Below are 26,537 nucleotides of genomic sequence, written 5' to 3' on the forward strand. Positions count from 1 at the left end.
AATTCAAGACCTGGGGTTCGAATTCTTTCAATTGGTCTGGATTAGGGGTGAAATCAGAATGCTACAGTGCTGGAATATTCTGCGAGAGCAATGTCGGTTCTAGTGCGGATTTTTAAGGTCTAGAAATCAAGATATCTTTAAAGGAGGGATAAAACTTGAAGGGAACAGGGACTCTAAGAGGTAGAATGATATTAGGATCCTCCCTTTAGTTTTGGATAGACGACGGGCCGCAGTCAGACCGGGGCTTGTATCACTATGCCAGGTGAGTCCGCGAACTTTGCTGTAATTTTCTCTTAATCTCTCTTTTTTTCTTTTCTTTAATACCATCAAACACCAGTTAGGATCACAGCCACCCAGTGGCGAGAGGCTTCGGGCCGCGGCACCACAGTGAGTTGTACTGCTTCTTTCGCTACTTTTGTTGAGAGCTCACGGAAAGCCCGTGTCTGGAGCTGCTACCCACGACCTTGGTGTGGGATATTCTGCGTGGGGAGTCTTCAAGCCTCAACAGTTATCACCTGCAACAACAAAAACGCACAAACAAGAAGAGAAAATAAACAGAAAGGAAGAATTAAAGAAAAGAAATGCCAGTAAATGCTCCTAGTAAATGACGAAACTACATCCTAATCATCCTAATAATAAAAGAAAGAAATATAAAAAGATGACAGTGAATACTCCTAGTAAATGACAAACTACATTCCTAATCATACTGGTGATAAAAATAAATAACGAAAGTAAACTAACTAAAGTAATCCTAATAATTAATTTAACGTTTTTTTTTTCTTTTTTTTTTTAATTTTTTTTTTTATGCAAGAAGTAGAAAAAACAATAAATAAGTAAAAGAAGAAAAGAAGCTAATTAGAACAAGTTGGGTTGCCTCCCAAAAGCGCTTGTTTATAAGGTCATAAGCTCGACCTCCTTTATAACTCATTCCGGTGAAGGTTCGGAAAGTGTGATGTCAACACTCTCGTCAATAGGGTCTCCAACTCTGTAGTGTTTCACTCTTTGACCGTTCACCTTAAAAGTTCCATTCTGTCTGTTCCAGAGCTCTATCGAACCATACGGGAAAACCTTATTGACTCGGAACGGTCCCGACCATCTAGAGCGGAGTTTGCCAGGAAAAAGTTTTAATCTAGAGTTAAAGAGGAGAACTAAGTCGCCTCCCTTAAACTCTCTTCTCAAAATATGCTTGTCATGCCATCTTTTCGTTTTCTCCTTGTACAACCTTGAACTTTCATAAGCATCTAGTCGAAGCTCATCTAGCTCATTAAGTTGTAGGAGTCTCTTCTCGCCTGCTGCTTGAGAGTCAAAATTAAGAGCTTTGATAGCCCAAAACGCACGGTGTTCCAACTCAACAGGAAGATGACAAGCCTTGCCATACACAAGTCTATACGGAGTCGTACCAATAGGCGTTTTAAAAGCAGTCCTGTACGCCCAAAGTGCATCATCAATTTTCGCAGACCAATCTTTCCTTGTTCTCGCAACCGTCTTTTCCAAGATGGTTTTGATTTCCCGGTTAGAAATTTCTACTTGACCACTAGTTTGTGGGTGGTATGATAACCCCACACGATGATGTACTCCATATTTCTTAAGCATCGCCTCAAACCGATTTTCCAAGAAATGCTGGCCTCCGTCACTAATCAACACTCGTGGTATGCCAAATCGAGGAAAAATAGTTTTCTTAAAGAACTTGCTTACCACACGAGCATCGTTGGTTGGAGTAGCTATCGCTTCAACCCATTTCGAGACATAATCCACAACAACCAAGATATACTTGTTCCCATAGGAAGAAGGGAACGGTCCCATAAAATCAATTCCCCACACATCAAACAGTTCAACCTCGAGAATATTATTAAGAGGCATTTCATTCCTCTTAGAGATGTTACCAGTTCGTTGACAACGATCACAAGACTTGACATGTTGATGAACATCTTTGAAAAGGCTTGGCCAATGAAAACCACACTGTAGAATCTTCGCAGAAGTCTTAGTAGTACCAGCATGTCCTCCACAAGGTAATTCATGACAATGTGAAATAATAGATGGTACCTCATTTTCTGGAATGCACCTTCGAATCACCCCATCTGCACAAGACTTATAAAGAAAAGGGTCGTCCCAGAAATGTCTTCTCACCTCCTTAAAGAATTTTTTCTTTTGCTGTGATGAATAACCGTGAGGAATAGTACCACAAGCCAGATAATTGGCTATATCAGCATACCATGGGATCTCTGTAGTAGCTATAACTAAGAGTTTCTCATCAGGAAATGAATCATCAATCGGGAGATCCTCGTCACTTTCACACTCAAGGACAAGTCGGGAGAGATGATCAGCAACAACATTTTCGGCTCCCTTCTTGTCTCTAATTTCCAAGTCAAATTCTTGGAGTAGCAAAATCCAACGAATCAAACGAGGCTTAGCATCTTTCTTGCTCATCAAATACTTCAGTGCTGCGTGATCCGTGTGAACTATCACCTTCGATCCAACCAGATAGGACCGAAACTTCTCCATAGCATACACCACTGCTAATAACTCTTTCTCTGTTGTGGCATAGTTCATTTGTGCTGGAGCAAGAGTCTTGCTCGTATAGTAGATTGCATGTAGCTTGCCATCCTTCCTCTGGCCCAACACTGCCCCCACTGCATAGTCACTGGCATCACACATGATCTCAAATGGAAGATTCCAGTCAGGTGACTGAATGATAGGGGCAGATATGAGAGCTTGCTTTAACCTGTCAAAAGCCTCAGTGCAAGCATCAGTAAAAACAAAGGGGACATCTCTGCATAAGAGTTCGGTTAGAGGCCGAGCAATTTTTGAAAAGTCCTTGATAAAACGACGATAAAAGCCCGCATGACCAAGGAAACTCCTTACCTCTTTTACGGAGTTGGGAGGTGGTAAGCGCTCAATGACCTCTATCTTTGCTCTATCAACTTCGATGCCCCTATGAGAAACAACATGACCTAAAACGACTCCCTGTTGTACCATGAAATGGCACTTTTCCCAATTGAGAACTAGATTGACTTCTTGACATCTATGGAGCACCTTTTCCAAATTATCAAGACAAACATCAAAAGATGTTCCATAGACAGAGAAGTCATCCATAAATACTTCCATAGAGTTCTCGATAAGACCTGAGAAAATTGCCATCATGCATCTTTGAAAGGTGGCAGGAGCATTACATAATCCAAATGGCATCCTACGATAAGCATAAGTACCATAAGGGCATGTGAAAGTAGTCTTTTCCTGATCGTCGGGATGGATAGGAATTTGGAAAAAGCCTGAATATCCATCTAACCAACAGAAAAAGGAATGCTTTGCCAACCTCTCTAACATCTGATCAATAAATGGGAGGGGGAAATGATCTTTTCGGGTGGCTTTATTTAATCTCCTATAATCAATGCACATGCGCCACCCTGTCACAGTTCTAATGGGAATTTGCTCACCTTTATCATTCTTGACAACGGTCATACCTCCTTTTTTTGGAACTACTTGCACCTGGCTAACCCACTTACTATCTGAGATAGGGTAGATTATACCTGCATCAAGCAATTTAACAACTTCTTTCCTGACTACATCCCTCATGTTAGGATTAAGTCTCCTTTGAGGTTCAATAGAAGAAGCATGATCGTCCTCAAGAATGATTTTATGCATGCAAAATGAAGGGTTAATCCCCTTAATATCATCAATGGTGTACCCAATGACATTCTTATATTTTCTCAAAACAGTAAGCAATTGCTCAATCTGAATGTCATCAAGTTCAGCATTAACAATAACAGGGTATGTATCATTAGAACCCAAGAAAACATACTTCAAATTAGAGGGAAGGGGTTTCAACTCTACCTCAGGAGGCGTGGAACTCTCCTTATATTCTCTCGGTTTCAACACCTCCTTGATAGGATTTTCAGATGCTAAAGCTCGTGTCTCTTCCAAGAGCCTCTTGTACTCCCTAGTCTCCCAATCCTCTTCATCTGCACTGCCCATCAAGACTGTCTGTAGCGAATCATCAAGTTGCAAACTGAAAGCCTTAGCTTCTATCGCCTCATCAAGAGCATCCACCCTATAGATAGTTTCTCCCATAGAAGGAGAACCCATAGAGTTTGTGAGTGTATACTCCATCTTCTCGTCACCCACTTCAAAGGTGATCTTCCCATTCTTCATATCAATTATGGCTCCAGCAGTGGCCAAAAAGGGTCTTCCAAGTATGATGGGAACCTGTGCATCTTCCTCCATTTCCATCACAACAAAATCACATGGAATGAAGAATTTTCCTACTCGGAGTGGAACATCTTCAAGGATACCAAGGGGAAACTTAATTGTTCTATCCGCCAGTTGTAGGGAGATGCGTGTGGGCTTCAGTTCACCCATATTAAGCTTCTTGCAGATTGACAAGGGCATAAGACTCACACTTGCCCCAAGATCACATAATGCTTTCTTGATCTCAATATCACCAAGCTTGACAGGAATAGAATAACTGCCTGGATCTCCTAGCTTCTTTGGAAGCTTGTTCTGCAAAATGGCACTACACTCAGCTGTCAATGAAACAGTTGCATTCTCTTCAATCTTCCTCTTATTTGAGAGCATGTCTTTTAAGAATTTAGCATAAGAAGGCATCTCTGAGATAGCATCCAAGAAAGGGATGTTGATGTGCAGCTTCTTCAGTACCTCAAGGAACTTCCCATATTTCTTCTCTAGCTTAGCCTGTGCTAGTCTCTGTGGAAAAGGAGCAGGTGGCTTGTATGGCTCAATGGGGGAAATAATAGGTTCCTTCTTTTCTTCTTCAACCATTTTTTCAGATTCATCTTTCTCATCTTCTACCACAATCACTTTCTTTTGAGGTACCTTTGGTGGAAGGTCTTCTAACACTCTACCATTCCTCAAAGTCACAGCATTCATCTGACCCTTAGGTGGTTGCTCAGTATTTCCAGGGAATTGGCCTGGAGTCTTTGAGAATTGACCCACTTGGTGAGCAAGTTGACTTATCTGACTCTCCATAAGCTTGTTCTGAGCTTGAATTTGTTGAATTGAGGTAGCGAGGAACTCATTTTGCTTCATCTGCCCTTCCCAATACTTGTCTTGCTTAAGTTGTGAGGCAGCAAGAGACTCAACCATAGCTTCCAAATTGGACTTTGGTTGTGGAGGGGCTTGTTGAGTGAAAGATTGCTGGTTGAAAGGCGGTCTAGCTTGAAAACCTGGAGGTTGATTGAAGTTGTTGCGCGGTGGTGGTGGATTAAGCTGATTTTGAGTGTTCTTGTATGAGAATGTTGGATTTTTCTTCCACCCCTCGTTGTATGTATTGGAATAAGGATCAAATGGTCGTCTCTGATTATTGTTGTTGTAAAGAGCATTGGCTTGTTCAATTGTCAACCCAGCATTATTGATTTGACAATCATTAGCAATATGTCCTTGTATTCCGCATACTTCACATGAAGCTACCGTAGATGAACCAGTTTGAAATTGATCAAACTTTTGAGATAGTGCCTGCACAGTACTGGTCAACATGGTTAAAGCATCAACATTATATTTACCTCCCTTTTTTGCACTGTTCCGACCACCTGGGTGATAGTTGTCATTAGCTGCCATTTTCTCAATTAATGCCTTATCTTCAGATGGAACCTTGGCAGTGATAGAGCCACCTGATGCAGCATCAATGTAGATCTGATACTCATGCGTCAACCCATTATAGAAAGCTTGGATCAAGAGCCACTCTGGAATCCCGTGATGAGGACATTGCCTTTGCAGACGTTTAAATCTTCTCCAAGATTCATACAATGACTCATCTTCAGCTTGACGAAAGGTGGTTAACTCATTTCTCATTCTAGAAGTCTTCTCTTGATCCAGAAATTTCACCAAGAATGCCTTGACCAATTTATCCCATGTATCAAACGAGCCTGTACCTTCATCTTTCAACCACTCCTTGGCTCTATCCCGTAGAGAAAAAGGGAAAAGTCGTAGCCTAATGGCCTCATCAGTGACATTGTTGATCTTCATAGTATCACACTTCTCCAGAAAGTTATCAATATGACTTACAGGACAGTCATTAGGCGAGCCTGAGAATGAATCATTGGAGATGAACTGAATAAATTGAGGCTTCAGTTCAAAGTGTGCAGCAGTGACTGCTGGTCTGACAACACTAGAAAGTACACCAGTAGTTGTATCTGGTATACCATATTCCCAGAGAGATTTGGCTGGTACTTCGTCACCCATTGTATCCTTCTTCTTGTTCTTGTTCTGTCTCCTTCTACCCCCTTGCTTGCGTGCAGTGGCCTCGATTTCAAGATCAATAGGAATCAAATTCTGTGAGCCTGCACGTCGAGTTTGCATGCAACAAAGGAAACTGGAAACAAAATATCAGATAAACAAGGAGCAATAGCCGAAGCCACTAACCAAATCAAAAATACTTAGTAGAAATAAATAAAAAATAACTAATTTAATACCGTTAGTCCCCGGCAACGGCGCCAAAATTTGACAAGGCTGTCGCGTGCCTATCAAAAATAACCTAACTAGACCTCCTAACTATGTAGTCGGGCAAGTAAGGGTCGAATCCCAAGAGACTAATGTATTAAAAACTAGTTAAACTGACTTGAATTAATACTAAGTAAGTAACCAAACAACGATTGAGAATAGATAATTAAACTAATTCTAGCTAATGACGTAATTAATAATAAGACTAAAATCAAGGATTAAAAACACCTAGAGTTAAGCATCACCACTAGCATAATCAATGTAAAGATAAATTCCTACCCCAAACTAATTAAATAAATGTTCACGAGGGAAGGTAAACCTTAAATAATACCATAAACCTCTCCCGAGTATCAATGGCTTCCCTAATATGCAATCAAGACCTACTCCCGTGGAATCATGCAAATTAAAGACATTAAACTCAATACCATAATTTCCTAACAATCCCTTCTACCTACTCCCGTGGAGAAATTCATGTCCTTAATTGAAATATTCAAATCCGTCAAAACCTAACTCCCGTTACGATTAAGACAATGGAATGATAACAATACTAATTATCCCTAATCTAGTATTGGAAATTATACAATCAATTAAGCAAGAACAATTAAACAATAAATTTGGGGATTAAAATAATAAATCATACATAAATCATGACTAGGGTTTACTTAACCCTAGATTATAAATCTACTCACACATATTAAATAAACAAGCAAAGTAACATATTGAAAAGAACATAATTAATAAATGAAAATAAAGGGAAAGTAAAAGTAATATACTTGAAATTGTATCAATGGAATCAAGCATTAACGTTACTAGTGTCTCAAATTACTAGAACAAAAACCACAAACTCACGTTAATCCACGAACCGAACAAGTATGCAGACCAAGGTAGTAAGCAGCGTCCCAGGTAAACGATACAAATTGACGGCCGAAAAAAATCTTAGGTCTTCTATACTACTTGTATTTATACCTAAATATAATAAGAAGTATACTAACTATTAAACTCTAGTAATTAGCTCATTAAACGTTTAATACGGGATCGAAAGAAGAGTGTCACGGCTCGGGTGTGGGATGTAAAGTAGGCCACGGGTACACCGTGGTATTGGCTGCCCGGTGATCTTGTATTTGTCTTGAACTCTTGTTTGTATCACAACGTAAACACCTTGTAAACGTGGATGGCTCCTAGACATCGTACTTTCGTACTCACGCTATCAACATCTCCTCCGAGGTCTACCAACTTGAGCTATTTCCTACAAAACAAAATAAAACAAACACGAGGAGAGAAACATCGAAAATAACGAATAATAACACTTTAAGATTAAAATATGAAAGAAATATGACAAACAATGGACTAATATGACATATAAAATGCGTATAATATTGTGTTATCAAACCCCATGATGCATCACCTTCAAACCTGTAATGGACGATGCTTATTGATCCCTAGAGACTGCTCACCAAGATTGGGTCATCACAGGATCAATAAGGCATAGCCATGATCAACATGCACAAACAAAGCACGTAATCAGCAAAGCTGAGTACTACATACTAAAACAATAATAATCCTAACATGATACTATTAACGAACAACCCTAACATGATACTAATGAACATAAACAAGGGCAGACAAAACATGATAATTTGACGACCATGCTTAACTAGACTAGGCTAGATTGGACTTTAATAACAATAATATTATTTTAGTTGAAATAGACAATGGACCGAGTTTTCTAGCTAGAGGCTTCACTATGGAAGACGAGGTACGGGCGCGACTCCGTAACCTCAGTGACCTGCGATATCGAGGAACGTTTGAATAAAAATAGGACACGGTGATCAATCCGGTCCGAATTAAAGGCCATGGGCTACCACCATGAACCCCAACTCCTGTTTGTCCGTCACTTTAGACGTGCACAGTCTAAAGCTATTGCTACTCAGTTTCACTTTACATGATTTACAAATTGACACCCTGTTATGACTCAACAATCACATAAGGCATACAATCCACATTTATTTACAACTGTTTTTATCTTGGAATTAAGTAAGTGATCACAAAGGCATCAAACAAGACTCATTCCAATTAACTCCAATCCTTCCTTTAATACTGATCAACCCTGTATGTGGGTATAAGGTTTCAACTTACTAAATAAGGTCCTCCGCCCTCATAAAGTAGTGAAAAGCTAAAAGGGAACAACAATCAACTGATCTGAATTATATATAAGTAATCTAGTGTTCCCAATCAAACATGTTTGCATCAATCATCCATACTAACATGTTAAAATCCTCAAAATGCAATATAGGTTTAATATGTCCATCCAACAGTATTAAACATGCAATTTCAACCTGACTAAGTTCATCAACAATATCAACATAACCAAGTTTATCAACAATTCAACATGGTTTCAACAATTAGCACACATTCCAAGCACACAGGTATGTACGTACCTTGTGTAACAAATTGATAGGCCACTTTAACACTTTCAAAAGTCGCCTAAAGAGAATTCTCCGCCTAAAATAACCAACAAATAATCCCAATCAATTTCTAATCATTGGCAACCATACTAAAGCATTCTAAATGCATCCTAAACATATTTAGAACTTTCTCCAATATCGGAACTTAATTAAATGACCTCCAAGCATAATAACTATTAAACTAATGATCCCAAAACGTTCTAAACTCCAATAAAACATCCCTTTTAAAATTTCCAGCAATATCAAATTACTTAAAACTTCACCAAAACCAAATTAACATGCCCAAAATCATAAAAAAAAACATAACTTTAATAATTCACAATCATCTTAAACCATTATAACCTTAAAAATTCATGCTTTAATAGTTTAAAATACTATTTAACCAAATTAATAAATCTGGAAATTAAATTTGTTACTTAACATAATATAAAATCTGAAAATATACTTTAATCATAATAACTTGTAATTTATATTCAATAAACACAAATTAAATAACGAAACTAATTTAAAACCCTAACTTACATATTAATCAACCAAAACTGAAATTAATTAATTTACAATATCAATATCAAATCTGAAAATTATAATTTAACTATAAAGATTAATAATTTAATTCAAGAAACATAAATTAAAATCAATAAACTTAAATCAAAATATTTAAATAACTTAGGGTTTAAGAAATAACCAAAACAAGGAGAGAGAGAGAGGCTGCCCGGCGGAGGTACGGCGGCAGCAGGAAAGGGGGTCGCGGGCTGGGCGGCACGACCAGCGGGTACAACCGGCAGTGGTGGCTCGACTGGTGGTGTAGCGACGAAACAGAGAGGAGAGTGAACGAATAAGAAACGAAGAGGAGGAGCAGGAGCGACAGCTTGACCGGGAAACTGCGACGCCTAGAGCAGCGACGCGACTGGTGGTTGTCGTCGACGTGGCTGGGTCGTGTGGTGGCTGTGCGAGCAACAATGATTAAGGGGGAGGAACAAAACTGAAACCAAAAGGAGAAGGACGAAAGAGAAAAGGGAAGGTGAAGGAGTTACCGGCGGTACAGGCGGACAACGGAGGGGAAACGCCTGCGGTGGTGGCGGCGGCGAGGACGGCAGCAAGGCTTCAGGGTTTGATGGTTCACGGGGTTGCTGTAGGAAAGAAGGAGGGTTTTGTTTCTTTTTGTTTTTACGTGAAAGTGAAGGAGAGTAGAGGTATGGGTAATTTTGTTTGGGTTTCTTTATTGGGCTTTGCAAACTTGGGCTAGGATTGGAATTGATGTTGTTTGAATCCAAAAAATAGTTAGGATTGTTTATCCGAATTCAATCGAACGTGTTTTCGTAAAACGAATTCGTTTCAATGTAAAGTTCTAAAATTATTTTGATTTCATAAATCGTTAAAAATTTAAAATGTAATTAACTAAAATAAATATACGTTAATTATATATTCGTAAATTCTATTAAAATATAAATAACTATACGTTAAAATATATTAATAAAATCTATAAATTTACGGGGGATTACACATTAACTAAGAGGTACCAATTTTTCACACTCCATTCAATCCCCCTCCAACCACCTCCCCCCTCATTTCATGAGATGGTTTACCCCCCAAGGGTGTCTTCAAACTCAACTTCGACAATCCCTGCAAGTCCAAATCTTCAACATGTTTCATCATCCGTCATTCCTGTGGCTCTCATACGTTGGCAGTAGAGGTGTGATCAACATTCGGGTTGGGCCGTGCTTTAACACAAAAAATTATGCACAAACCCATAATTTGGTGAGGCCTAAAAGGGTTTTTTTTGGGGCTGGGCTCGGGTTATGGTCTTAAAATGCATATTTTATGATACCAAAACCCTTACTTTTTTGGGTCGGACCAACGGATCGGGCTATAGATGATCAGGTCTAGTTGGCAACAACTTTCAACCTCATAACATACTCAAATTTAGCTCTGACTCTCCACAAGGATCTTTTTAAAGCTATCCGTTTTAACATCAGTAACATCCATATCAAATGCGATAACCTCTTAATTATTAATACAATCAAAGACATCTAAAAAACTCCATAAAAGCTCAAAAATATTATCAACCACGTCAAAACTCTTCTTCAACAATCTAATACATATTATATTCAACATGTATACAGAGAAACGAATCATACTCCGATCCGTATTCGTGTATGTAAAGAATACAAACTTTTATATAAGACGATTTTACACAAATGACCACTTTAGTGTCATATACGTTAAGCAATAGAACCAATTAGTTACACTGGAACCAATTATCAATTAGTTAATCAATTAAACCAATTAATTAAACGATGAAATCAATTAATTAATAATCAAACTAGGCTTTTCAGTAAGACGGTCTTATATAAAAATTGCCGTGAAATGCTTTTGCCGTGGGGTTTTATTGAATTTTACCTATTGAGTTTTCCACTTCGATCAGTCAACGTCAAACAAAGATGCTTAATTAATTCTCTTTTTCTGTTCGATGAATTTTCAATTATGGGAGCCAGCTTGATCTATCTCTTTGTCAACCTTTTCAAAGGTTTCCATACTCATTGAGTGTTTTTCACATTGCTTTTGCACTTAACAAATTTGGGTCACCATTTTTACTATTTCAACCATTATTAATCAATTATTTAATCTAACTTAGGGGTCGTTTGGTTGATCATATGAATGAGAGTTTAATATGAAAGAAGTTTTTCCCATGTATAAGTATTTCTTAGTAAGTAAACAGTGATGGATTTTGAACAATTTAACTACTGGGTCTGATAAAACAGTTAAGCAATATAGTACAATAATTTTACAATTATTGGAGTGCCGTGATTCAAAATACACTGCCAAATTTTCTGCTTCGGGAGGCCAGACCCACCCAGGCCTGCATTAAGATTCCGTTCTATTGGACTTATTTTGACTGAACTTATATTATTTGAACTTAACTGAACTTATCTGAACTTAACTGAAACTATCTGAACTTATTTCATCTGAAATAAAAAAACTTATTTTGTCTGAAATAGACTTATTTGTGTGTGAAAATGTCTGAAAAAACTTATTTTTGTTGAACTAATATTATCTGAACTTATCTGAATTTATCTGAACTTATCTAAATTTATCTGAACTTATTTTGTCTGAAATAAGTCAAAATAAGTCGAACAAAACAGGGCCTAAGACCCGCTGTTGGAAGTGAGTGTTGCTAAATATAGGAAGTAGATTCCCGTTGAATGTTCCACTTACCTATGTGAGAACTTAGGTAAGCAACGTCCTTCATCTTGTGGGAAATGTGACTTGCCATGTGTGTTTTTGTCAACCAAACAATATCACAATCTTCAATTTCCTAAGAAGTCATATTTCCCATGATTTTCCATGTCAATCAAACATCATGTTAGGCTTTGTACACTTCACGGTGCAATAAAAGGATGCTACTATATGTACTTAATAGAGTACGTGCCCTATTCAATCACATGAATTTCACTTATAACTTACAAGTTATAATCCATCATTTCTTATATTATCTCAACTTATTACCCATGAACAATACCAACCATTAAACATAAGTTACTTTACTACACCTTAATTAAGGTTTTCACACATTCATGCAAATTCAAGTCACATGTTTAAATTCCCTTTCCCTATTTATAATTTATATTGTCGTTCTGACTCATTCGAAAAACAAATAATTTGGCAAATCATATGGATAAGTGTTAGGAACAAGGTCATCATCGAAGTAAGAGAAGTAATGATTCTATACACTATAATCTTAAACAACAAATTTTTTTAAAAAAAAGAAAAAGATTAGACATGCCACTATATAATTACATCAACAGACGACTAATTACCAATAACTTCATCCACCTATACGAATCTCTTTTGTTGGAATGATTGTTATACAATCAACCACTTATCCTCTTCTTTTCAATTCCTCCTCATTCCTTTCCTTTCCTTTGGAATGATTGTTATACAATCAACCACTTATCCTCTTCTTTTCAATTCCTCCTCATTCCTTTCCTTTCCTTTCCTTTCCCTTTTTAGGAGGGCTTGGGCTTGAGGTTGGGCTTGGGCTTGAGGTTGGGCTTGGGCTTGAGGTTGGGCTTGGGCTTGGGCTTAAACTCTTATTGCATGTGAATTAAGAAGGAAATGAGACATTAATTGCAAAACCTTTTTAGAGTATATAGCAGTGGGTCTTGTATGCACTGGTTGTGTTATACTTTATACGTTCCTAAAAATTGCCTCATATACCTTTGTTCACTTCATTAAGAATTGAGTATACTGAAAAGCAAAAGGATAAGTTTCAACACCTAAGTCTTAAATGATATGAGTTGCCAAACAGACTCCAACTCGAAAGGTACTACAATTACAAAACATTAAATGCGAATTAAGAGAGATGGTAATTCCAAAATATCAAAAATCCCTAAAAGCCTTTATCCCACAACCCCCATAAATTGCTTTGAAATAAAAGAATTGAAACTTGAGCAAAAGAAGAAACAAGACACTTCTAAGTCCCTTTGGTTAATATTCATAGGAGTGTTGACTAATGATCTTTTTTCATTTCTAAAGGTTGAGATTTAAATTCTCAGCTAATTGGATAAGATATAAAGTGAGCAACCACTATACTAAGACATACTCAGTTAGAGAGTCTTCCAATTTAAAACACGTATGACTGTCTTATTAAAAGGGAAATAATAAAAGTAAGAATAATTTAAATAGTTTAGGTGGACACCAAATTCAGGCCCAAATGTCCAACAAGTTCGATAATTTTACTCTCTTACAATAAGCTATGATTAACGGTCCAATAACTCTAAATAAGTTCAGTAAAAAAAACACATATGTAGTAGATGATAATCTTTGCCATAGAAGTTCCAATTACACGAGGAGCATATGGGCAACATTTTTAAAAAAGTAGGTGCACGTGTAAACCACACACCTATAATTTGTTTGTCCAAGTAATAGTCCATTGATTGCACGGTGTACCAGAGCATACCTTAGATAGTTAGATGTGGGTAAAAGTATTAAGTAACACTTGGCGCTACAAGCTCTGTTCTGTTCGACTTATTTCAGACAAAATAAGTTCAGATAAGTTCAAATAAGTTAAGCAAAAATAAGTTTTTTTTCCAGACATTTTCACATACAAATAAGTTTATTTCAGACAAAATAAGTTTATTTAGATAAAATAATTTCAAATCAGATAAGTTCAGTTAAGTTCAGATAAGATCTATTAAATTCAGATATTATAAGTCAGTCAAAATAAATGCAATAAAGCGGAGGCTAAAACGTTTATGCTAGATTAATTAGCCTAATTAGCCTCTTACCACGGACCCACAGTACCACTTCGGTTGCTTGTTTTGGACTTTGGAGACACCACCAATACACCATACAAAGAATACCTCCGCGCACCAGGAGAGAGAGAAGGCAAAACGATGTCGCACGACGAAAGATACGAGGGCAACGGCGAAGAACACGGTGGTTGGCCTCAGCCGCAAAACAGCGGCGGTCATGGCGGTGACGCTGATAACCACCACGACTCCAAATCTCTGGTATATTTTCTATTCACAACACCTTTCGATTAATTTGTCAGCATTCTAGGGTTGTTTGAATTTCTCTTCAATGTTAGGGTTTTAGCAAGATTTTTATTCTCAGTTTGATTGATTAGAGAACAGAGAAGGTGAATTATAAGCGTTACTGATAGTATAGAAGCTGTAGTTAGCAATTTGAGCTTCAATCTCTTTTGCCGGATTTGCCAGATTCTAGGTTTTGTTGTTTATTAGGTGTCTTCTGTAGTAATTTTAATGTTTTTACGATAATTTATTCTCAGTTTGATTGATTAGAGAAGGTGAATTATAAGCGTTACTGATTGAATTAGAAGCTGTAGTTAGCAATTGAGCTTCAATCTCTTTTGCTGGATTTGCCAGATTCTAGGTTTTATTGTTTATTAGGTGTCTTTTGTAGTAAATTTTTAATGTTTTTACGATAATTCTCCTTGCGAACTAGTGAAATTTTAAGCAAACGAATTATCATGAACATCGCGGTTGAAGAAGCCAAGGAGAGCTGTTTAGGTTAAATTTGTTGTACTAAAGCAAATGAATTATCATGAACAACGCGGTTGAAGAAACCCTTAAATTTGTTGTATTGAATTAGAATTATACATACCCTGGAGAGAGATAGAGAGGAAGGTTTTTTTTTTTTGTAATCTAGGAATGATATGTCTGGGTTACTTAATCGAATGAGCATTGATCAGAGTTAGAAACACGGGAAAGCTAACTGGAAAGCTGAGATTTTTCCGGGAATTTCCAGATTCTAGGTTTTGTTGTTTATTAAGTTTTTGTGTAGTTATATTTTCTGTTTTTACGATAATTCTCTTGAAGAACTAGTGAAATTTAAGCAAATGAATTATCATGAACATTGCCGTTGAAGTAGCCAAAAAAAATAATCTGTTTAGGTTAAATTTGTTGTATTGAATTAGAATTAAGCATTCACATACATATGCTGGACATGGATAGAGAGGAAGCTTTGTTTGTAATCTTGGGATGATATGTCTGGATTTACTTAATCGAATGAGCACTGATCAGAGTTAGAAACACATGAAAGTTAACTGGGGAGCTGAGATTATAGTTTACAGGTGAAACAAACTACTATCTCCTTTGGAAAAACTAGTCACTTATTCCTACCTATAATACTTTATTTCCAGAAGAAGCTCCGACATCCTTTTGTCATCCGAATATCTGATATGGAACTCATTTTTAGGTATTAGAGGAGAAAGAGGAAACATTTTAACACTCAGAAATAAGAAAGTAAATGGTCATGCATAATTCACTTGAAAGATGGCAGATAGAGCCATAGAGGGGTTAAGACGATGTTGCAATTTATTTTAGATACAGAATATAATTTAATTTTTCTGCGAACTTTGAACATCCTAACTAATAACCCACATGATGCCATTGTCTGATTAATGCTACAGTTTAATTCTCTTAGCAGAGATGGAGTGGCATTCCATATTCCTTAGTGCTTCTTAAGGGCAAAATTCAAATTTTGTGTATTGCGATACTAAGATGTATTCTGCAAGACATTTTTGGAAGAGGATGTTTCACTAGTAATATACTGAGTTGGATTATTCTTTATCTGAATTTAGCATTTCCTATAATCTACTTGGTATAGTGGTATACTGGTATATATCTATTTTTATCTGAGCAAAAGGCCAGTTATCATTCTAATTGTCTGATACCACCCACTAAATGGACGGTTTTATGGGATGTTGTTGTATTTTCTTATGGAATGTCTGGTTCTTCAAATGTTCGTAGTTTTTTACTTACTGTATGAAATTTCGCTGACAACAACATTTCTTGCAGCATGATTCACAAACTCATGAAGAGCCTACAAGAAGCAGAGAAATGGAGAAGGATAAAGATAGAGACAAAGAAAGAAAGAGGGATAGGGATAGGGACAGAGATAGAGACCTAGAAAAGAGTAGGGGTAGAGATAGAGATAGAGACCGAGAAAAGAGTGGGGACAGATATAGAGATCGAGAAAAGAGTGGGGACAGAGATAGAGAGCGAGAAAAGAGCAGGGACAGAGATAAGGACAGAGAGCGTGATCGCCATAGGGATCGGCATAGAGAAAGGGGTGAGAGAAGGGAGCGGAGCAGGGATGTGGTAGATGATGATTATCGCCGCAGCAGTCGAGACTATGATAGGTGAGACTACTGTGAGAATATTACATTATTCATATTATGCATTTAGCTTTTGTGTGTGAATCTAGACATAAATATCTAGCATCTACTGGTTTCTTTTAAATGTTTATGTAAATGTTTTTCCTCTCTTCATTTCCTTCATGAGTTTGGGATGTTGTCTTATTTGTAGACATAGAAATTACGACGAGGACAAGGAGGATAGGTATAGACGTAGTTCTCGATCACGTTCCAGGGCCACATCTCATCATAAATCCGGATCACGCTCTCGTTCGAGGTCAAGATCCCGTTCACGTTCTAAGAGGTAAACTTATTAAATTCATGAGATCATGACTAATAGCGTGTCATTGACTGAGATTGGTTTCAAGCGATGTTAAGATGTGTGCTGACATTAGTTTGCGCAGCATTTGGGGCTTATAGGTTATTACAAATAGTTAGGTCATCATCAGTTATATTTATTTATTGTGGTAACAATTTCAGGTCACCTTTATATGAAGCCACTATCTCCTGTAATACTAAGTTGTAATGGATGATGTTTAATGCTTGTTCACATGTACCTGGGTTACTAAGTTACTAGGCTTCTTACTAAAGGATTTTTGTCTCTTGTTTTATGCGGTTAAACATTTATAATATCAAATAAGATGATGAAACGTGTTAAAAGCTGTGTATTTGGCCTCTCTTGCTAGAAATAAAACGATATTGATTGATCAATGATCACATTCTCTGACAATATCTCTAGTTGTTCACCGTGCTTTGTAGTTGTGCAGGCAAGTTTACAATTATGTCAAATGATCATGACGTACTTGTATGATATATGGATAAGTAGTACCGTTCTATACACTTGAGGATGATTACAATACATGAGTAGTATTCTTATTACTTGTGAACAATTTCTTAGAACCAATACTATCTTCTGCTGCTTGTTCATGGTTCTGGGAAGGGAGTTCTGTGTTTTTGTTGCAAATGTACCTCACCCCCCTGCACCTGTAGCCTATAGAGTGAAGGTTGTCTAAACCTGCTTTTAGATTTTAATATGTTCTAGAATATCCTTGCGAGCATGTTTATTTTGGTTAACTTTAGCATAGGATGGCATCTCTGCTTTGTTACTGATGGTTATGTATGTTGTTATCCCTGATGGTATCTCGTATTCTTGTGTCTTCTTACTGACATTATTGTTTGCTAGCAGTAAAAGGATCAGCGGATTTGACATGGCGCCACCAACTGCTATGATGACAGCCCCTGCTGTTGGAGGTTTGATTATCTACTTTACGCTGGACATAAACTTGTGTTTATAACTGTTGCTTCTTTTTTGTTTGCTTTAGTGTGGAAACTTCGTACCAAATTACATGCTTTCATTGGGTAAGCTTCCACTTCTTATTTGCTTTATTAAACATGGTGGAGTGTTTGGAGATGGACGGTAGTTTTTTTATTCTTCTGTTTTTATTATTTAGTCAAATAACTCTGGAACTGAAAGATGTTTTTCCTTTGTTCTTGTCTTTTGGTGTTTGTTTCTTGTTTGTGTCCTTTGTTTGTTGTAAGAAGGTAATGTTGGGCTACTTGCCCCACTGTGCTGACTTTGGGTGTGAGCCGACTTCTGTAGCTTTAATGTACAAGGAAGAACCAATTCTCAGGTTGGGTTTTGTTCATCTTTAACTGGCGCCTAATGCATGTTTATGTAATCTTTATAATTAATCCTAGCAAATAGGTCTGCCTTGTGCAATTTCTACTTTTGTCTAATATCTTTAGAAAAGATAGAGAACCTTTCACTAGTAATATTGTCAACTATTACTTAAAAGAAATATAATAGGCAGTGTGTTAGCTCTTTTAAAAATTGAAAAGGATGCGGGTCTTTGATTTTGATTACTAATGTGTATTTATAGAGACGTGACAGCTTTTTACCCAATACAGGTTCAATCACGACAACTCCTGTTCCTGGGATGTTTCCTAACATGTTCCCTTTAACGTCAGGGCAGGTATAAATTGTTAATTGCGTCATTTTTACTAATTTGCCTTCATTGTTGTTAATTTGTTATCTTGCTTTGTAGTTGCCTCTTGGAACTCTTCCTATCATGCCTGTTCAAGCAATGACTCAGCAGGTTAACTGTGATGATATTTCGTCATTGAATCTTTTTCATTAATCATTATTTTATATTTTTAAAATCTGATGAGTGGTATGAAATTTACAGGCAACTAGACATGCTCGACGGGTTTATGTTGGAGGATTACCCCCAGAAGCTAATGAGCAGGTTTTCCGTCTTCATTATTTTCAATTTGTCCATGTGTTAATCCTTGTTATCCTATTCTACCATATTATTTGCTAATAATCTTGGCTTATCATATTATGCTACAGACTGTGGCTATCTATTTCAGCCATGTTATGGCCTCAATTGGAGGAAACACTGCAGGACCAGGTACGAGCACAAAGTTCCAGATGCGCTTTGGTATAGATTTTTATTTTTAAAAATTAATAACCTTGTCATAACTTATGCTTGTTCAGGTGATGCTGTTGTAAATGTCTATATAAACCATGAAAAAAAGTTTGCTTTTGTGGAGATGAGATCTGTGGAGGAAGCTAGTAATGCTATGGCGTTAGATGGTATTATATTTGAGGTATATTTCTTGCCTTCTTTGTTCACCATTGTTCTGCTGTTTTTGGTGCGGATATGGGATTCTATTTGGCACTAGGCCTGGTTATTGGGCGAGTCAGGTCAGGGTCGGTACGGGTCAAAAGGGGGTCGTGTAATGAAAGGGTCAATTTTAGCGGGTCAATAATGTGCGGGTCAAAGTGGGTCGCGGGGTCAATAGCGGGCCAATAGTTGGCAGGTCAATTGACGAACAAGGAAAAATGAAAAAAAAGTCGTATGCTAATACATGTGAATACAAGGTTATCCATATTTTTCTTTTTAATCTCATAACTATTTTAGTTTTCAAAATTATTGGGTTGTAAGTTTGTCACTGTATTGACCTTGTCCAATAAAAGTCCCATCCAATAAAAACCCTATTAACATGACCCAAACCCTATACCCATTGGGCTACCCGGTTATTGTCCAATAACCAGGTCTATTTGGCACTAGTTACTCTTGGTAACATATTATTCTCTTGCAATTGCAGGGGGCTCCAGTTAAGGTGAGGAGACCCAGTGACTACAACCCATCACTTGCTGCAGCACTTGGTCCGAGTCAGCCTAATCCAAACCTAAACCTGGCTGCTGTTGGCTTGACACCAGGTTCTACAGGGAGTCTTGAGGGTCCTGACAGGATATTTGTTGGTGGGCTTCCTTATTACTTCACTGAGGCTCAAGTGCGAGAGTTGTTGGAATCTTTTGGAGCACTTCGGGGTTTTGATCTTGTCAAGGACAGAGAAACTGGAAATTCAAAAGGCTATGCCTTTTGTGTGTACCAAGATCTGTCTGTTACAGATATTGTTTGTCAAGCATTAAATGGAATCAAGATGGGTGATAAAACACTTACTGTTAGGCGTGCAAACCAGGGTACTCAACAACCAAAGCCAGAGCAAGAGAGTGTATATATGCATGCACAGCAGCAGATTGCACTGCAGGTAATATATATATGGTCCATATTCTATTAATTCTTGTTGATGTATAAGGCTCCGTTTGGTTTGGTGTAAAACGTTTTTAGTGCAAAATGATTTTCCAACAAAATTCCAAACTAGTTTTCCTTTGTTTGGTTCAAGGAAAATGGGAGAAGATGGTGAAGATTGAGGGGAAGAAGGGAGTGGGAGGTAAGGAGGAAAAAAGGAAAGGTGGAAAAGTGGTTTCCCTCCCTTTCAAATGGAAAATGTTTTTTCACCTTTGAGGGAGTTAAGGAAAATTGTTTTCCATCCCTTGCCAAACCAAACAACGTAAAATGATTGAAAAGGGGAAAATCAATTTTAACGAAAACGTTTTACACCCTACCAAAAGGAGCCTTACTGTGGCAAGGTTTTCTAGGAACTTGTCATTGGTTATCATGTGAGATGAATGAACTCCTTTCGCCTATGTGATTCCAAGGTGGTTTTAACTGAAAGACCAACATCTCATGGCAATCTGTCCTTGTTGCCCGGTGCTACAATTTTACATATGCTCAAGTTTCTGAGCGGATTTATTGACCCATTTCTTTATTTTGACCCAGTCTATAGCTGGATTTTGTTATGTTGACCCATCTCTTTTACCTTTGCAGAAAATGATATTGCAACCTGGTGGTCTTCCAACAAAGGTTGTTTGCTTAACCAACTGTGTGAATCTGGATGAGCTCAGAGATGATGAGGAGTTTCAAGATATTTTTGAAGACATGAGACTAGAGGGTGAAAGATTTGGTACTTGTTTTAAACTGCTTTCTGATCTAACTTTTCCCCCCCTGTACATCCACAGTTGTGTGGTAATTGTAATGTTTTCTATATTGTATATTTCTATTCTCTACTATTAGGAGTTGTGGGTAATATTATTCTGAAAGGATCCATGTTTTTGCTGTATAATTGTGTGCATTGATTGTTTCCACTTTATCCGGTTACTAATTTGTTTTTTCATTGCTTTGCAGGCTCTTTACTAAGTGTTGTCATCCCCAGACCACAACCTAATGGAGAGCCATCACCAGGCCTTGGAAAGGTTTGTTTAGTATAGTATCACATTGATGTTTATAGTCAGTTTATGAATTACTGAATCGTCAAATGTTTATGTTCAATTTCTGTACTCTTCTCCCTTTGTTCCAAAATAAGTGTCTATTCAGGTTAGGCAAATTGATTAGAGCTGGTAGTTATTGTATGGTACCGGAAAGTTAAAACTGACAGTTAACAATTTGTTGGTAGACTTGGTACTTAAACTCATAGTAGCTAGCTTAGACCCTGTTTGGTTCAATTATTTGAACTTATTTTGACTTATTTCAAACAAAATAAGTTCATATAAATTCAGACAAAATAGGTTTTTCTTTCCATACAATTTAAGACAAAATAAGTTTTTTTTAGACACAGATAGTTTTGTACGATAATTTCTGACAAAATAAATTGAACCAAGCAAAACCTAATCTACATTAATATTTTGATGACGTGTAATATGGAATGAAATAACTTGGTTATGTGTTCATTTATTTTGTAAGGGAGTACACAATATACCTTGCTTCCTTTAACAAGGCCCGCTCCTTATATGGAGTGTGTGGTAGTGCGGTTTGATGTAGGTTTGATGTAGGCTCTGTTTGGTTTGACGGTGAACAATGATTTTATATGGAAAACAGTTTCCAAGGTAACCTAAACATTTTCCAACTAGTTTTCCTTTGTTTTGGTTCATAGAGAAAAAGGAAAATGAGAGTAGATTAATGCGGATTGATGGGAAGATAGAAGAGAGAGGTAAGGAGGGAAGTAGGAAAGTGCCTTTCCTTTCAAATAGAAAATATTTTTCACCCATTTGAGAGTTTTAGGAAAATTGTTTTACACCCGTTGCTATAACAAACAACATAAAATGATTGAAAAGGGGGAAATCATTTTCTATGAAAACGTTTTACACCAAATTTAACACTCCCGTAATGGAAGCTTGCATGTGCAATTGAAGAGACTGTTCACAGTTCAAAATTTCAAATGCTTATCGAGATGATGGCACGCCTGCAACTTCACAAAATACGTTTGATTTGGCCCATTAATAATAAATTGTTATTAGTGAACAATAAGTACATTTTGTTATATTGAGAGAATTGTTATATATGTCAATGCCGTGGATTTGAATTTTTCATTTGTTTGCTGAAATGTACTTCAAATTTCAGGTATTTTTAGAGTATGCGGATATAGAGAGTTCGTCAAAGGCAAGAGCTGGTATGAACGGAAGAAAGTTTGGTGGCAAAGAAGTCGTGGCTACGTTTTACCAGGAGAATATGTATGCTGAGGGCCTATATGACGGTTAAAGACACGGTGATGTCATCTTATTTTTTTGTTTGTATGAAGATTTGTATTAGGCTACAAAGATTGTAGGATTTCCTTTTCTCACCTTTTTGTACCTAAAATGGTGTTTCTTTTGCACCTTAAAAAGGGTTGCTGTTTGATGTTGTCTTCCTCTTTTTACCTTTTGCAGTAAGTAAATTATACTGAAGGATTGCTTGGAATGGAGTAAATTCTTCATGAAGTGAATGTTAAACGATATTTTGAAATCTATAGAGATGCGAGTCCCAGTTAAAATGGATAATGCTCAAGTTTGTTTTACAGGAAGATAGTTGTCCTATACTCCTATGTTACCCGGACTCTGATATCTATGATGGACACGAGTACGTGTTCAAGTGTCTTCCTGTTCTATTTTGTGAAAAAGTTATATGATTTTGGTCTAAAATGAAGGGTTTAAGTGTTTATACCCATGTATGACGGTCGAAGGTCCGACACGGGTGTTTTGAGGTAAAATAAAGAGTCCAGGTAACATAGACCGTTCAACCCCTACAACCCACGAAAACCCTACTGACCGGCCCCTACAACCCACGAAAACCCTAAACCCTACCGTCCCTGCCCCGACCAACAACACCACAAAACCTCTACCATCCCCATTCAATCATGGATGACATAAAAATGAGTATTCATCGAACCTGGCATTGCGACATCCTAAATTTAGTTTCACGTTATTTCTCTCGTCTTTTAAAAGCATGTTCAGTGGTATATGAGTCTTTTTTTCTCCCTAGTCTTTACCGTTTTCTCTCTATAAGATTCCTACTCAAGCTTTTCGAATAGGCATATTTTGACATAATTTCTCATGGACACTGTCACGCACAGAGTGATTAGAGATACAATTAGAGATTCAAATAGTACTGTACATTTTAGCTGAAGCTGGCAAACATGTCGTGTCGTGTTCGTGTTTGGTCTCATGTCAATTTCATGTTGTTCATAAAATTTATCAACTATCTAAAAAGTAAATTAATTGCATCGTGTTCGGGTTGGTTTTGTGTTGTGTCGTGTCAACTTCGTGTTTTTCTCTCAGTACCTCCGTGTTCGTGTCGTGTCAATTTCGGTCGTATTGTTGAGTCATGTCAAAGACGGTCAGCTCTTATTTTAGCTGATATAATATATCATGGACGAGGTCCCAAATAGTCCTATGAAAAATCGTCTCTTGATTACTGCAATAGAGTTTACTTGTTATTTTTCATTGAACCCCAAAAGTCATCAGAACAAGGATTATTTGGATAAAACCACATTTTAAAATTCAACTTTTTGAAATAACCAATTTATATGTTTTTTTTAAAAAAAAACCACCTTAAACTTCCAAAGTTTAAGAAATCACCACCTTCCGTTAACTTCCGTCAAATGTTCCGTTAACTTCCGAATGTTTGGCCGTCGGATGTGGGCCCCACAGACAGAAGATTTGACGGAAGTTAACAGAAGGTGGTGGTTTTTTTTTTTTAAAAATATATAAGGTGGTTATTTAAAAAAGTTGAACTTTAAAAGGTGGTTTTATCCAAAAGATCCTCAGAACAAATGCTCGAAAAGCTTCAAAAATACTAATAATTTAAACATGGTTTAATAAAAGTCCCATTTTAGGATTTTCAAAAGACCTAAAACCCTAAACCCTCATTTGTCCTCTCATTTCTCATCCCCATCTACTCAAATCATCTTCAACCCTGCCATTGTTGCAGCAAAAGAATGTCATTTTCTCGCTCCATTCGTCTTGTTCGTCAACTCTCCACCACCTCCGCCACCACCATTTCCTCCACCACCACCACCACCACCACCGCCACCACACCTTCAATTTCAATCTCCAAAGCAAAATTCAAGCTAAGAACAGAGCACGACCCTGACAAAGCCTTACAAATCTACTCCTCTGTTTCCGATCATTACACTTCCCCTTCCTCCTCTCGCTACGCCCAGGAACTCACCGTCCAACGCCTCGCAAAAGCTCGTCGCTTCACCGACATAGAAACCCTCATCGAAGCCCACAAGAACAACCCCAAGATCACTCAAGAGCCTTTTCTCTGTACTTTGATCCGATGTTATGGCAAAGCAGGTATGTATGATCACGCCTTAAACACTTTTAATCAAATGGAGGAACTGGGTACTCCAAGAACAGCTCTTTCTTTCAATGCATTGCTTTCTGCTTGTAATCATTCTAAGTTGTTTGATAATGTACCCCAACTGTTCGACGAAATGCCTAAGAGACATGGATTTGCCCCTGATAAGGTTTCTTATGGGATTTTGATCAAGAGTTTCTGTGAGAAGGGGGATCCTGAATTAGCCTTAAAAACATTGGAAGAAATGGAGAAGAACAGTATTGAGGTTACTGCTGTGACTTACACAACTATTTTTGATGCATTGTATAAGAAAGGGAAACATGATGAAGCTGAATGTGTTTGGAATGAAATGGTGAAGAAGGGTTGTCCAATTGATGTTGCAGCTTATAATGTTAGGATTGGTCATGCACATGGTGGTGAACCAGAAGGGGTTAAGAAGTTGATTGAGGACATGGCTGCTGTAGGTTTGACACCAGATACAATTAGTTATAATTATTTGTTAACTAGCTATTGTAGAAATGAGAGGATTGATGAAGCTATGAAGCTTTACCAAGAGTTAGAGGCAAGTGGATTTAAGCCGAAAGCTGCAACATTTAGGACTTTGGTTCATTATCTGTGTAAGAATGGGGATTTTGGGACTGGTTATGATGTGTTCAAGAGGAGTGTTTTTCATAACAAGATTCCTGATTTTGCAACTTTGAAGGTTTTAGTGGAAGGGTTAGTGGAGAAGAAGAATAGGAAGGATGCAAAGGGGTTGATTCGAACTGTTAAGAAGAAGTTCCCAAGTAATGTTCTGAATGCTTGGAAGAAACTTGAGGTAGAACTTGGTTTGGCTTCTGAAGGACCTTCTCCTGTTGTGCCTGAAGTGGAAGAGGTTGCAAAATAGTGGTGCTCAATTGATCATGAAATGTATTACGGCCTGTTTGGTAGCCGGTAATAAATGGTGGGAATGAGAATAAATCTAAGTGTTATTTGGCAAGAAAATAACATCATGATGTCATGGTAATGAAATTTTATCTCAAACTTGATGTCTTTCTTCATAAATTTACATTCCCACCTAATAACACTCCCCAGATGGAATGGATGATAACGAAAATTTAAAGAAAAATAGCAATTTTGAGTGAACTAGCATTACCATGGAAATGAATATCGATTTTCCTTATAAATTTACATATACATTGATTCCCATTGACACCATTTATGGCCGACTACCAAACGGGCCGTCAACACCTCATAAAATGCTGCTTTTCTTGTGACCTTAACCGTGGGAGGGCACGGGTTAACCGTGTAAAGGCACAGATTATTGAACTCGAAAGAACAGGATTCAGAATAGGATTCCGACAGTGGTCAAAAAACTGTGCAGAACTGCTGATAACTCGTTTTGCGATTCAGGAGAAGGTATTTATCTACTTCAAAACAGACTAAAGCTATGATTTGACCCAAGTTTATGCTTCCCCTTTCACTTTGATAGAATAGGTTTTTTAATATTGCTGTGTTTGACTGTTTTATACCTTTGTGATTTTGGAGGATTCAGATTTTCTGAAGTCCATTGTAAACCAAACTGGTGAATATCATTGTCATTATTTATAGTGCAATGCAAATAATTACTCCATATTATTGTTATATGACTTACTTTGTATATCTTACAGTTTTGCTCCATTTCTATATTGAATACTCCATCATTGAAGCTCATTTTATACTTTTCAGCCAGCAATTCTCATTCTATATGTTTGTGTTAGTAATGGATGCATCTTTAACCACAGGGTTGTGATTTGTTTCTCATGAAGATGAACTAATTCATCCTCTGATTTTGGTTATGTCTAGTCGACTAATGGGGTAACTATACTCATTCTTGAGTCAATCCAAATCCTAGTATTTGGCTCTATTTGAGTATGTTAAGTTGCCTGTTGCCTGTTGCCATCAGAAAAGTTCCTTCAGATATCATGGGATTTCTGGCTGAGGAGCATTCCTTCTTTTGTTCATAAAAACTGTTGC

General features: G+C 37.3%; 2 protein-coding genes across 4 annotated transcripts; both read left to right on the forward strand.

The window, feature by feature from the left end:
• Positions 1-240: 240 nt before the first annotated feature.
• On the forward strand, positions 241-22,693 carry LOC110791632 (splicing factor U2af large subunit B). 3 transcript variants are annotated; one of them, XM_056841075.1, is made up of 15 exons: positions 241-262; positions 14,220-14,431; positions 16,241-16,584; positions 16,751-16,882; positions 17,765-17,829; positions 18,487-18,551; positions 18,624-18,674; positions 18,765-18,824; positions 18,929-18,989; positions 19,076-19,188; positions 19,690-20,136; positions 20,757-20,892; positions 21,114-21,181; positions 22,326-22,470; positions 22,631-22,693. In XM_056841075.1, the coding sequence occupies exons 1-14, from the start codon at positions 256-258 to the stop codon at positions 22,461-22,463; spliced, it is 1,899 nt and encodes a 632-aa protein (XP_056697053.1). In that variant the 5' UTR covers positions 241-255; the 3' UTR covers positions 22,464-22,470; positions 22,631-22,693. The 3 variants fall into 3 exon arrangements, with proteins under 3 accessions (XP_056697053.1, XP_056697052.1, XP_021852093.1); XM_056841074.1 differs by having other exon boundaries at positions 22,326-22,693; XM_021996401.2 differs by lacking the exons at positions 241-262; positions 14,220-14,431; positions 16,241-16,584; positions 16,751-16,882; positions 17,765-17,829 and adding an exon at positions 17,874-18,209 and having other exon boundaries at positions 22,326-22,693.
• A 1,361-nt stretch (positions 22,694-24,054) lies between these two features.
• LOC110791631 (pentatricopeptide repeat-containing protein At4g36680, mitochondrial) lies at positions 24,055-26,165 on the forward strand. The gene has a single exon (XM_021996398.2). It carries the CDS (start codon positions 24,178-24,180, stop codon positions 25,426-25,428), a length of 1,251 nt encoding a protein of 416 aa, XP_021852090.1. The 5' UTR covers positions 24,055-24,177; the 3' UTR covers positions 25,429-26,165.
• The last annotated feature ends 372 nt before the right edge of the window (positions 26,166-26,537 follow it).

This window comes from Spinacia oleracea, chromosome 3 (genome assembly GCF_020520425.1).
Source record: "Spinacia oleracea cultivar Varoflay chromosome 3, BTI_SOV_V1, whole genome shotgun sequence".
NCBI lineage: Eukaryota > Viridiplantae > Streptophyta > Magnoliopsida > Caryophyllales > Amaranthaceae > Spinacia > Spinacia oleracea.